The sequence below is a fragment of the Amphibalanus amphitrite genome, unplaced genomic scaffold (genome assembly GCF_019059575.1).
Source record: "Amphibalanus amphitrite isolate SeventyFive unplaced genomic scaffold, NRLGWU_Aamphi_draft 000984F_arrow, whole genome shotgun sequence".
Lineage (NCBI taxonomy): Eukaryota > Metazoa > Arthropoda > Thecostraca > Balanomorpha > Balanidae > Amphibalanus > Amphibalanus amphitrite.
Window position 1 is genome coordinate 52,999 of NW_024882478.1, and position 13,387 is coordinate 66,385.

Sequence of the window (13,387 nt, forward strand, 5' to 3'; positions counted from 1 at the left end):
TCACTGACCCCTCCTCAGCTCGGTGTGTTTAGCGACAGCCTGAGCTGCTGCCACCAGTGCCATCAGCACCGCCCATCCCGCCACGGCCGTCATCATCATCGAGAACCCATAGGCGTCCACCAGCGCGCCGCCCGCCAGCGGACCCGCCACGATACCCAGCGAGTACGCCGTCCAGTAGACGCTGGAGACGAACGCGTGCGTGCGCAGGTCGTCAGGGAGACCGGCGCGCACCGTGGCTGTCAGCATTAGCTGGAAGCACGGGATGTAGGCGCCCCCGAACACGGCCTCCTCCATGGTCATGCCCAGTCCGAACAGCCACTGACTTGGCTGGAGACCGAGCCACGGCACAGGTGGGATCAGGAGCTGGCTGATGGCCACCAGTAGCAGGCAGATGGCCATCATCGGGTACGGGTTGGAGATGCGTTCCGCTATCCACGCCCACACGAAGCTCATGACGACACACGAGGCGGCAGCGACGCTGAGGAAGAGGCAGATCATGGCTGGAGAGGCCCCGAGGACGCTGTCTGCGTACGGCGCTGCCGACGGAATGAAGGCAAGAAAAATTAACATGTAGCTGAACACAAACAGTAGACACACGCAGCTCTCGCGGGAGCCCGCGAAAGTCCTCACCATGTGGAACAGACCTTCCGAGGAATTGTTCTCCTTTACCACTGCCGGCATGAACTGGGCGTTGATGACCGCCGCCACGATCATGGCGCCGCCGATGACGTAGAATGGCAGCCCGAAGCCAGCCAACGCGTACAGCCCTCCCGCCAGCGCCGGTGTGACCGTGATACCGATCGACTGGGCTGCGGTCACCATGGCCACTGCCGAGCTGGCGCAGTCGCCGAACTGGTTGCCGATGATGGTGAAGGCGCAGGCGGCCACGCAGGCGGTGCCGGTGGCCTCCACGAACCTGCCGACGTAGCAGGCGACGATGAACGGCGTGCCTCCGCGGATGTAGTTGAAGGCGCCGAACGCCGCCGTCGAGACGCCGGCGGTGGCCATGCCGGCGTTGTAGAGGCGCGTCACGCCGACCCGCAGCGACAGCGAGCCGACCAGCGGGTACAGCACCACCTGGGTGAGCGCGAAGCAGCTGTAGACGCCGCTGATGGCTGTCTGAGGTACGCCGCGACGCGCTGCCTCTGCTGGAAAGAACGGAGCCATGACGGCCATCAGCGAGCCATTCAACATGCTGACCACAGCGAGACCAGCCAGCAGACGCTTCTGCCGGGGCGTGTACCGACTCGAGGGTGACTCTGGAGCAACCGGGTCGGACTTGGATCCCACCAGCGGTGTTTCCTCTGGTAGTGCCACACAATGAGGGTCGATCTTCTCGTCTTGGGTGCCACCGTAGTCGAGTTTCGACGAGCTCAGCAATGGTTCGGTCGCTTTTCTCTCCGGATCGTCACAGAATGAAGTCACCGCCATGTTTTTACTTCGGCAGCTTCAAGCTTCACTGGACTGGAATTGAGTTTATTTCTTTTGAAAACAGAATCGAAGGAAAGCTATGGATAGCCGATTAATAAAACTTGTGACTACTTGCCAAATTGGCTCAGGTTAGCTCATTCTCAATCACTACCAATGTATTTCCAAGCGTCGACGTTTTTCTTCGCCAATAGCAGCAGCCCTTCTGAGTGATGCGCTCAGTTCCGTCGGAGCGGTGGAAGATTCCTTAGTCTGTCGGAGTCCTGTGCTGCCAGGGTGATGGAAGTCCGTCACAGTCTCGTGGTGCGGGAATCCTTCGGGGTTCCGTGGTGTTCGGTCCGTCAGTCGTGCGCTGCCGGAGTCCGTCGGAGTCAGAGCAGCGGGCCCGTCCTCGCGCGGGTGCAGAGATCGTCCGACTGTCGGAGGGCCCCGGCGGCCGGCGGCACGCGACTGCCACCTGAACGCTAATTGATTGGTGCGATCGTGATTCAGCTGGTTTCAGAAACCTCTACATAGGTGAAAAAAAAAAAAAAAAATGATACAGCCTGCACGTTTGGTAAAGTTTTCAGGTATCTTTTGTAAACAAAATGATGTTTTGATCGACAAATTATGATAAATCATGATTAATGACTATGCTTCAACGTCGATAGTTTAGAACTTCATGGGCTGCATCTGAAAAAAAAAAAATATGTTACCGATCGGCACTCATCTCTTAGCAACAGACATGCTACACGTAATTGCTAAGCTCAGTGTCTGTAGTTTCTTGACAACGACCAGAGCGACCTCGATACGAAGGTCGAAAATTCGAAACAAAAACAGTAGGTAAAAGACTAGTAGCCGAAAAAACGTACCTTGAATCATTTGAAGCCCCGTCACGGCACACGGCAATTGCGAGTTGCGACCATAATGCTTGGTGGACAGTGGTTACTGAATTTGACCAAAGTAAAGTGGGGCTGCTTTGAATATTTCAAATATTTTACAGACAGTCACATAACGCACGCACTTCTTTGAAAAACTGAAATTTTCAATTTAACTATTTGTTATCATTTTCGCCTCTTAACCCAATTAGTGGCAGAGGATAGTTTTCATTCACCCCCTCAGGTTTTTCGGGAATATAGGTACGGCTGGAGCTAGGAAGCTGAAATTTTCTGACTTTTCTTAAAACTAAACTGGGCCCTGAAATGTCAAGTTGATAAATTTGTCAGGGGCGATTCCAGGGCATGGTGAATTGGGAGGTCCTGTTCGTGAGGCAAGTTATGTCAATGTGGGTTAGCAGGGGCGTAGCCAGGGTTTCCTCCAGGAGGGGGCCAAACTTACAGGGGCCCAAAGTAAACCCCTCAAAATTCAAAAAGTCATCGGATTTCATCCACTATTTTTTGGAGGGGGCCCTAATAAATTTAAAAAAAAATTATTTAAAAATGAAAAAAAATGTTAGAACTGAGAGAACCGAAGGGCCCCTGCGAACACAATGGAAAGGGGCCCCGAGGGGCCCAGTGGCAAAACTTAAGGCCCGAAGGGCCCTTTATAACCAATGAAGAGAGCCCAGAGGGCCCTAGCGGCAAGGTCTCAGGCCCGAAAGGCCCCCGCGAACCCAGTGGAGTGCCCCGAGGGGCCCTTACGCTACTTTTATTGTGCCCCTTACCGTACTTATGACACCGTGATGGGGGCCCTTTTGGGCTCCGGGGGGGGGGGGGCATGGCCCCTATGCCCCCCCTTTTGGCTACGCCCCTGCTGTGGGTGAAGATCACGATGCTGATGCATTATAACTGTAGTTATTCATTCTGTGGGCATATCAACATTATTTGTAGGCATTAGGTACAAGTTCACAAGTGAACAAGGGATGAATCATAGGCGGGTCCAGGAAAAAGAAAGGTAGTTCGATTTCACCTCCTAATTTCGGTGCCCTGACGCCGCCTATGAATATCTAATATAATTTTCGTCATTTTATCAAACGTTTTTTTTAACATAAGAAGACCACTGACCCCTTTCCGGTGACAGGAGCATGCCTCTAATAGGGTTAACAACACCAAGAACCATGTGATTGAACCATTTCTTGAAAGTTGAAATTCAAGAACCATTTATTTAGAAACAATTTTGACGACAATGGTGTTATGCCTCTACCACAGCAGCAGAACGATGCATTTAAAGAAGTTAATTTGCCGTTTACCCGTGTAGTAGCGCGTGTGATAATGTGATTGGCGGGGATTTCTTTCTTAAAGGGACCCTCCCACCTTAACATAAGATTTGAGTTGAGATAGCCAAAATGGGGTCCCTGGCTCACAATTACCGGTTTCGGCACTCACAACATCGAGAAATGCCTTAAATCGGAAATATTGAATTTCAAAATTGCAGCATTTTGATTCAGAGGGGCTAATGCATAGGAATACCCCTCTGAATGTGTGACGTCAGCGCAGATATCTAACGATTTTTAAATGTTGACTGAAACGTTTTGTAGCACGCGGTAGTATATGCTGCTTTGCGCGCAACAAGTGCCGCACTTTCAGCTGCCAAACTATTGCTTCCAAATAAAGTCGCTAGGAACAGCGGAGATCCCAAAAAGTAAACAAAAGTAAAAGTCTAATATCTTGAAAACCGGTGAATATTTTTCGGTGAAATTTGGTAGAATTCGTTTTCGCTCTTTCTGAACCGAGCGACATCACTTTCATGCCAATTCATAAACTTTTTTGAAGGTGGGAGGGTCCCTTTAATCACCCCTCCTCAGTTTTATGTTAGGATATTTCGTATATTGAGGTATTAGCAGCCCTCGACAGCGTTTGCCCTATGTGTAACGCACCAGCAGAGACCAGTAGGTATGGGATTTATTCATATATTATCTGCATAGACTGTGTATTTATTGCGAACGAATGCGACAGATGCATAGATCGTCGATGAATGCGCACACCTGACATGTTCAGCTGCAGCGGTTTGGGCGGCAGCAACACGAATGACACATTATCACCAATTCTCTTCTCTCACAATAACGCCACCTGTTTGTCCTTTTCTCTCGCACGGACGGAGGGAGGTGAGGTCTGAGCCAGCTGGGAGCGAGCGACTGCGGGAGGGGAGCGACATAACAGCCTCAACACATCTAGAAACTGTACGAAACATAACAGCGGAGACGCGGCAAATGACTTGTAACATCAAGAAAGATTGAAAATTGAACGCATTTAAGTTATTTACTGCTTATTGTGCATCAAATATAGGTTGCAGAGGTAAACTCTAGGAGCTAGTAGACGACCTATAGCTCGTTCACTAGGTGAATCATCACTTCGATGTAAATAACTATATGACGCACAAAAATATCACTCGCCATTCTCAAAGTAGTTGATATGGTTCATAGGCGTTGGAACAGGGGGCGGGGGCCGTTGGCCATGCCCCCCGCCCCCCCCCACTTTTCAGTCATTTTTTAAAGTAATATATTTGTTTTTGATTTAGATACAAAACTAAGAGCATGAAATAGTTCAGCAAGGTGAGATGAGTACAAAACTGCAAGAATGTCTTCTTAAGGGGTATTGGGGCTCCCACAAAGTGACATTGAAGTTTCGCTGCCCCCCCCCCCCTCCTTACCAACACACACACTTTTCGTGAGGTTCCTACTCCCATGGTATGGTTGACGCAAAGTGGTCGTTAAGAATGTTTGTCACGAAAAGTTCGTGCGCGTAGTTGGATTTAATTGGGTTATGTTGAATGCCGATAATGAATGCAAATTTATGAAGGAATTTGCAATTGCTATGGATAAGAAGACAGCAGGAACGCAGGGGCGTAACCTTGAGTCCGAATTACCTAAGTGGTGAATGAGTTTCAGGTGAGATAACAATATGACAGCGGGTAGCGGCCACTCACCCGGGCTTGAAAGCACATTTTATATGGTACGGGTCACGGGATTACCTCGTCCCTTCCCCCCAGAAATAGGTACTGGGAAGTGGGAACCAGTTGCTAAGGATTTACTTAAGTTGTATTACTATGTACAAAATGATATAAATACCCCGAGGTGAGATATCAGGCACAGTGGTGATAATTGTAGGTATGAGTATTTCGTTCCATATAAGATCTTTATTATAGCATTCTGTCGTGGCGTCTCGGTTTCGTTGCAGACACCCTGACACAGTGATAGGTTACACCCAACCAGCAGAGGCACAGTGGCTGATGACGCCTGACAGGTGACTGGTGTCACCCTACGCGCAGACTGATGACACATGGCACATCTCTGACGATCTCAGGACGCTGCACGTCTGCCGCGCCGGCCGGCTCCCTATTCCCCGTGGCGCCTCTGCTGCCGGTGACTGCACCGTTCACTTGTCGGCCGGGGTGCCCGGGGTGCCAACATGCCGTCTATAGCTGGGGGCGGCCGCGTATACCGTACTGTAGCCGAACCAGCGCTCCACACGCAGTCTCTGTACCTGCAGCAGACGGGGTATATGTGTGAGGGCTGGTCCAACGCTCAGCCTGCAGGGGGCGGGCAACAGTCCAGGCATCAGTTTGATTGTCAGTCGGCAGGGACCGCGCGTGTGCCAAACTAATGCTGCAGTTAATGCTGCTCTGCATCAATTGGCGTTACGTCCAGTCCAAGTGAAGCAATTGTCATTTGCACTTTGACCATGACTAGTCAAAGGTTTATAATGACTGAGTAAGTCCTGTTCCGGTGTCCTCTCAGTCGTTTTAATAGTTTCGACTGGTTTAATGTTCTATCCCAGTCTGCGGCAAGAGCCAAGAAGTTGAGTCGACAGCGTCGCAGCGAAACTATATAGACTATAACTAAGACATGAATAATATTGTAACCATGTGCCTGTAGCTCTGATTGAAATACGACAACGCTTTATGTAGCGTACAAAGCATGCGTTCAATGACTCGTGAAAAGCGAAACACTTGCCACCACAGCGGTGCTGACTTTTGGTTTGTGTGATGCAACCCTGCATATTTTTCTGCCGACTCACATAGTAGAGAACCCAACGGGCCGCCTCCGGCTCGTTTTTGAAGCTCAGCAGTACGATGTAGGCGAACACGTCGAAATCAGCCGGGTAGTGACGGGCGAAGAATATCACTTCTTGGATAGGGACTTTGTCACCGAAATCCTCCAAAATGGCACGTGCGCCTGGCAATAGCATACAAAACAACAAGATTGTTACACTCGACCTCAACGGCCTGCCAACATCAGTCATAAACACCAAAATCGTCACGTGTGGCAAACAGCGGACAACGGTACATCAAGCAGATAAAATAAGTGTGGTACTTGGTAGTGATATTTTCTGCATGCTAGAACCACGAATTTTTACCATCAACTCGCTCTCCGTTAAAAACTTATCAAATAAGATCAATGAATTCTCACTAAAAACAAAAACAAAGTGTTTCCAATCATCAGCATTTATAGTGCGGTCTGCTCACCCGTCCAGGTCTTCCAGTTGTCCAGTAGCTCTTTGACAGGCTCCGGCTCGAGGGCCTTGTAGGCCAGAGTTATGAAGCTGAGGTCATCCAGCGGACAGTCGGGGTCGTAGGCCTTCAGTCGCTTCCTGGCCACCTCGTGGTATATGCCTGAAATGATTCACCATCTGTGACTTTTAATGAAGACATGAGACTGGATTTCACTAGCTGGGTATAGATGACTGCAGAATGACAAACACGACTCGAAGGTCACCAGTGGATGAGAATGGTACTGGACAAATACCATTCTAATCCCATTCACGGATGTCCTACCACAGACTCATCAGATTCTGTTAGAACTTTGAGAATCTGTGGCGCTTATCCTGTCATTTTAATCGATTGGTAGCCTGTGGAAAGTGAAATCATTGTATCATTGTATATGCAATTATAATCATCACCATCATTACCTGTATCATCAACAGCATTACTAAGGGTGATGCAATTAAATATTGAGGGATATTAAAATTTAGTTAGCTTTTTCACCTTGCCGAGATTCCACGCCGTCACCGAGAGCGAACTTTGGGAACATCTTAGATGGGTTATCCTCCAGATCTTGAACCATTTTCTGGTCATCTTGATAATGAAACATTGGAAATGCTCCTGAAAAAATAAACATGTGACGAGTAGGTAAAATGAATTTATAGTGTGATTTTGACCTAATGTATCTGCTAGAGACATTCTTTGTAAATACTGTACGTTTATTATAGACGTTATAATTCTTTATATAGTTGACGATTTCACATAGTTACCGTACCTATGTGTTGTGAAATCGTTTCTAAATCTCTTGAAATTTAAGCGTATATTATGTATTATTTTATATCAACTCTCTCTCCCCCCCCCCCCTCTCTCTCTCTCTCTCTCTCTCTCTCTCCCTCCCTCCCTCCCTCCCTCCCTCCCTCCCCCGGCGACACTCACCTCCATACCGATACGTGTCATAGACCTCGCGCGTCCGGAACATGTAGCCGCCGTGGTCGAACCGTCCTGAGTTCTTCACCTTCTTCCGCAGCTCATCGTTCTTGCTGTCCTTGTCATTCAGAGGTGGTGCGAAGAAGGTGATGACAACCTTCTTGATATCTTGTTCTATTTCGGACATCTTTTCCACGGAACTTCACTGAAGCCAGTGTGAAAGGATTTATTATAAACAGGGGTGGGGGGGGGGGAGTCAGATGGCATTAAAAGTACAAGGTAGAGAAACAACATCTTAGGTTTAACATACATGCTTGAGGCCTAGAGGGTATGTGGTATCCATTCCAGTACCTTGCAGAGTCAGAAAATAAGGATGCGTTGTGCCGACTGCCATTATCTGCTGGGTTAAGAAGGCTATAGAACTCCTCAAGCTACATAGTGTGGTTAACTATCAGTATTATTGACATAACGAATCGCTTGCGGGAGAAGTCAGGTGGCTTCATAGTTCATAGTCCATGCATTGCGTATATCGCTGCGATGCAACAGAGTCTTCTCATCGTGTTTACGGGCCACATAAAGCCATAGTCACCCAGTAAACCATTAACACTACTTTGCACTAATTTGTTTAGCCATGGCAAGCGATAAACGGCGCATATTTAACTCTCGCGTCTCATAAAAGTTTCATTGGAAGGATTTCGACGCCGCGCTGTATGTAACAAGGTAAATGGAATGTTACTAGATATTTTTTTATTATTTTGATACGTGATTGGCGAAACTTGCTAATGACAGCTGCACCAATGACAGAGGGGAACCTTACCGAGTTGCCCGCTGCAATTCGTGAAAGTTGACCTCGGGCTACCGGTTTGGCTTTCTGATGAAAGAAAAGAACAACGTATCAGTCGATGTCTCAATTTTTACAAGCAAAACAACTGAATTATGCAATTTACAATCCAACCAGACAAAATTAGCACTAAAAACTTTCATTCTTACTTTCGCCTCTTTTTACCTGTCTCCCACCCTTTCCCTCTTACTCCCAGTCCCTTCTTACCTGTCTGCCTGAGCCCTAATGTCGACCGCCGTGCACTCCGTCCGGTTTCGGTCGTATCCGCTTCTCAACCAGTGCTCGAACCTCACCTAACCCACGGACCTGACCCGACCCCGACCCGACCCGCACACCCGCCGACCCGACCCGACCTGCGCCAGCTGCTGCCCTCCGCTCCGTCCGACGGTGACCCGCGGTGCGCCGGCGGACCCGCTCTGTTGACGCGTTGCCATATCGTTACACGTGAACGGTCAATAAATAACGGCCCGGCGGCCGGTGTGTGGTGCCGTCCCGTGGCGCTGGTACGTTGTCTGGTCCCGTGGTGCCGTCCCGTGGCGCTGGTCCGTGGTCCCGTCCCGTGGCACAGCGACGGTAGGCGACACGTGTGTCAGGGGCGGATCCAGAAAATCTCCAAGGGAGGGGCCATTAGAAACCAGGAGGCCCCCCCATAATCCCACCTGTTGGAGGCCCCATCTTCCCACTTGTTGGGCCCCCCCCAAAAAAAACTGCGTCTATTGAGCTTATCTAGCTGTTCAGGCAACATCTCAACATCTGTGCAGGCTTGGAGGCCCTCTGTGCAGGTTAGGAGGCCCTGTAAAAGTGGTCATCTCTGTGAGTATAAGAGACCTCCAAGTTATGAAAAGCTTTACCAATCTTCTAACAAAGAAGTCTTCTCAGCTAGTCTTCTAAGAAATAACTAAGTGGGTAGGTTAAAAAAAACTCATCGGATTTCGGCCACTTTATTTTCAGGAGGCCCCCTTTTCAGCTTTTTAACTTTTTAACTTTTTATTTTATTTTTGAAAAAAATCGGCCAAGGGGGGGGGGGCATGGCCCCCATGGCCCCCCCCCCCTTGTATCCGCGCCTGACGTGTACAGTGCTATAGCACGTCCCGCGCGGCACACGTGCATGGTCTATAGAGTGAGGGTGACATGCAATGTTAACGTGACGGTCTGTACGCAATGGTTCCATTGGTTTCGGTCAAGTCTTGTAACCTGGTTACCGTACTCTTAGAGCACCTGCCGTTTTATTTGGATACTGCTGCATAATGTTCATCGCGACTGGCAAAAAAAGAAGTTGAAGAAAGCAGAAGATTTTTGTGTTGAGGTTTCGAAGAAGGTTTGAGCCAGCTTGAAAGCTGCTACAAAAGAGTTCACAGCCCTTATACCACAATTTCTTTGTAAGACACTGACTAGATATTAGATATTTTCGTCATACGATCCTCCTCATCTTGAAATAAGTATTGTTGCACCTTCAAAACAATAAAAATCATTTATTTTTAAAATTATATTGTTCATTGCATCTACGTACTTCAGGTTTATGCTCACAAAATGTTTAAACGTTTCTTTTTGGCGCTTCATTTTTTTTTTAAAGGAATGTTTAACAAGAATATCGCATGTAACCATCCGGTCCTAGTGTCGGTCAGGGAAAACGATCGACCCCGTACTGCACCCAATTACCGGGTACCAGTGCCTGAAGCGGAGCTGTAATGCACATTGCACAGTCCGAGTGGCCCAGGAGGTCGCTCAAAGCGACACTCGATCGACCGTACCGCCGCCGCCGGTGGCCGCTGTCGTGGGGTCGTGCAGGTGCCGGCGTGCGGTGTTCCCACCGTGTCCCGCCTGTGTGGCCGGTGCCTCGGTGACCGGCTCGATAAGGCACCGCCCACCCAAGGCTAATTGTTAATCCATCAGAACGGCGTGGATGGAATAACGCAGCCGCTCGACGGCATTGTGACGCTGATGTATTGCTAAGTGAACGTTACCTCGTGTCTTGTAACTTGGGCTATTGCTGCGTCGAACAATTCACATTGTGTGAATATTTATGCGAATTTGAATGACTAAACGATATTAACGTATAGTGAGCCTAAAGTAGAGCGTTGCAGGTAAATAGGTATGGACGCAAAACATATTTTACCGACTAAATTCACCGAGGAATGAACCGTGAAGTCTCTTCTTCAATGCCTTGAAATGCATATCCATTATCCAGCGATATATGGGGAATACGCTGGCTGCTTTCCTATTCCCTTTCCCATATATAATTTGCAAGTTACCAAATTTAGGAACCGCTGCGTAATGTTATGTTGAAGCCGGGCGATGCGGGCTTCAGTATCGGTGTCCTGCGGCACAGCATAACTTCAGGCGTCGACTCCTACTGCCATCTAGCGGCGAATGAGTGACATTCACCGAGCGTTTTGGTGATTGGGGTGTGCGCCGTGCATTGTGCGGGATTAGAACCACAGGGAGATATAAACGAATCGATTTAGAAATTAGCACTGCTTTCCCAGTTGCATGTACAAATGACCCATAATTTGTGTGCGTTGAGTGGGATCAAACAAACCTTTTACGATGCATTGTCCGTTGGGCAAACACAAGTTACATGCACCAGTGTTGTTTCTTCAGTGACGATAAACCCAGTCATTAACGCTGCTGCGTGGCGGACTCATGCTGTTAGGGAATCCACCTATACTAAGTCAACAGCCAAATTAAATGGTTTTTGTACGGTTGTTGACATTGTCCGACACGCAATGGGCATTCATCGGAAACTCAAGCACATACCTAACACTTGATGCGTTAATTATAGCGTGTCTGCTGGCTTAAGAAACAGACACTGACGATTCGTTATGACATGTTATGACTAAAAGATATCTGACTTTGCGGTCAAGAACATCTGACTGGCCATCATCGTCGAGATGTAAAATAAACTAAAATAGGTACTGGGTCTGTGAATACCCGTCTTCGATTTTATGCATCTTACCACAGTGTGCTTGTATGTTTGCACGTTAGTTGGGGTAGTAAAAAGGTTGAATTATGCTCCATAGATAACTCTTATATCTGACTTTTTTCTCATCGGACCGTTGGCGTTATCAGCCCACGGTACATACCCTGCACCGACGCCGGTGCTACTCTACAAACAAAGAGACTACTCCAGACCAATCACTCGACCGTTGCTGGTCTTGTTGCAGATAAGTGGTGGTCTACCTGCATACTTCAGCGCCCTGAACTCCGTCTTATCGGGGCGTGGCTGCGCGCGACGCTACACGTGGCTTGGTGGGCCTCCGTCAGGTATTTGCGCTACGATAGAACAGCGCTGTCCTCGTGTGAGCGATAGGAGTGGAGGAGCGTCGGGGTACCACTCTAACGTCTGGCGTCGGTGGAACAGCACTATAGGAACGTTATCCTGGCTCCGTGGCAGTTGGTATTAGAATAAGATCTTCAGCCTGTCACAGCGCCCCGGCACCGACACAACACATCGAAGGTAAGATGCTCACTCCCACCCTCCCCTTCTCTCTCTCTCTCTCTCTCTCTCTCTCTCTCTCTCTCTCTCTCTCTCTCTCTCTCTCTCTCTCTCTCTCTCTCTCTCTCTCTCTCTCTCTCTCTCTCTCTCTCTCTCTCTCTCTCTCTCTCTCTCTCTCTCTCTCTCTCTCCTCCACTCACTCACTCACTTATTACTCTCACTCACTCACTCACTCACTCACCCAATCAATCACTCTGTCTCTCGAAGAATGCCTTCGATTTCAACTATTTATTTGTTGGGCCGAATACCATCTCAACACTAATCGACTGTCTCAAGTTGTCCGTATCACATATTTTATATACCTACATGTGTGTCTGTTTCCCAGATTGTGCGGCGCATGAGTTGGATTGCCACGACTGTCCACCCAGTGGTACACACACTCTCGGTAAAGAAGACTGGCTGCCACGAACACCTTCAGAGCGTTGGTCGACTCCCGCCAGGTCAGCTGGTCACGAAAACCAGAGTCTGAACTCTGGAGCTCACAGCCGTGAGTGATGCAGCTGGGATGACATCAGGATCAACAAATGACAGTGGGTGTCACTGTCAATGGCGGTCTGCTGGTCTGTCAGCCATCGCCCAGCCCTGCCAAAGGTAAGTGTAAACTCATCAGACTGTTTAGATTCAAACTATGATCTAAAATAGGCAGTTCAATTTTTCGCCCATACCGAAACCTTACAATATCTGACCGTTACGATTTACTCGTAGTTTACAAACATAACTGTTGGTGGAACGCAGCTGAATTAATCTGATCAGACCCTAAACTGACAAGACCCGAGTTCAGACCGGACACAGACCAGTCTTAACGGGCGGACAAACCCCGCGGCTGCAGAGTATTGAGTAACCTGCGTCTCTGGGCTTTTTCAGACTGCGGTACAAGGCGGTGCGTGGCTCAAGAGAAGCAGACATTGGAGAACGTGTGATCATTGTGAAGATGCGAATGGGTTTGTTGGCTGAATCGATTGATAGGTGTTTTCGAATTGTCTACTTTTTGTTAAATGCTTGAATAATTGATAAAATTGTGTGCTTAAATGTAATACATTTCTTAGACTGTCTTTATCCATTGTGAGCGAGAGCATGCCTATTGCCTAGTTTTTTTTTCAGTAAAGCGTGAGGCGGAATGCTTCTCGAACAGCATGTAATTAGCACAATAGAAACGAAAAAGAGGATGTTTTAAATTTATCAAGTTCCTTTTATTAATGCCTGAATCCGACTGATATTAAAAGTTCACCCCTATTTATTTTAATATCATAGTCAATATATGATAAAAAGCAATTCATTATCTACTTTCTCTAGTCCAA

The 13,387-nt window shown here is 48.3% G+C and overlaps 2 protein-coding genes across 3 annotated transcripts; both read right to left on the bottom strand.

The window, feature by feature from the left end:
* LOC122368872 (MFS-type transporter SLC18B1-like) lies at window positions 1-1,431 on the bottom strand. Its single transcript, XM_043343178.1, has one exon. It carries the CDS (start codon window positions 1,429-1,431, stop codon window positions 1-3), a length of 1,431 nt encoding a protein of 476 aa, XP_043199113.1.
* Window positions 1,432-4,239: 2,808 nt separating this feature from the next.
* Window positions 4,240-8,953, bottom strand: LOC122368865. 2 transcript variants are annotated; one of them, XM_043343151.1, is made up of 7 exons: window positions 8,801-8,952; window positions 8,570-8,623; window positions 7,762-7,957; window positions 7,330-7,446; window positions 6,811-6,957; window positions 6,363-6,520; window positions 4,240-5,828 (listed from the first exon to the last, which is right to left on the bottom strand). In XM_043343151.1, exons 3-7 carry the CDS (start codon window positions 7,937-7,939, stop codon window positions 5,721-5,723), a joined length of 708 nt encoding a protein of 235 aa, XP_043199086.1. In that variant the 5' UTR covers window positions 7,940-7,957; window positions 8,570-8,623; window positions 8,801-8,952; the 3' UTR covers window positions 4,240-5,720. The 2 variants fall into 2 exon arrangements, with proteins under 2 accessions (XP_043199086.1, XP_043199085.1); XM_043343150.1 differs by lacking the exon at window positions 8,570-8,623 and having other exon boundaries at window positions 4,246-5,828; window positions 8,801-8,953.
* Window positions 8,954-13,387: the final 4,434 nt, after the last annotated feature.

Excerpts from the sequence above, each read along its gene's own strand:
- LOC122368872 (XM_043343178.1), bottom strand. The coding sequence starts at position 1,431 with ATGGCGGTGACTTCATTCTGTGACGATCCGGAGAGAAAAGCGACCGAA.
- LOC122368865 (XM_043343151.1), bottom strand. The coding sequence starts at position 7,939 with ATGTCCGAAATAGAACAAGATATCAAGAAGGTTGTCATCACCTTCTTC. Across the intron at positions 7,447-7,761 it reads TGACACGTATCGGTATGGAG|GAGCATTTCCAATGTTTCAT; the intron begins GTGAGTGTCGCC and ends TTATTTTTTCAG. Across the intron at positions 5,829-6,362 it reads CCCGTTGGGTTCTCTACTAT|GTACAGAGACTGCGTGTGGA; the intron begins GTGAGTCGGCAG and ends CGTCTGCTGCAG.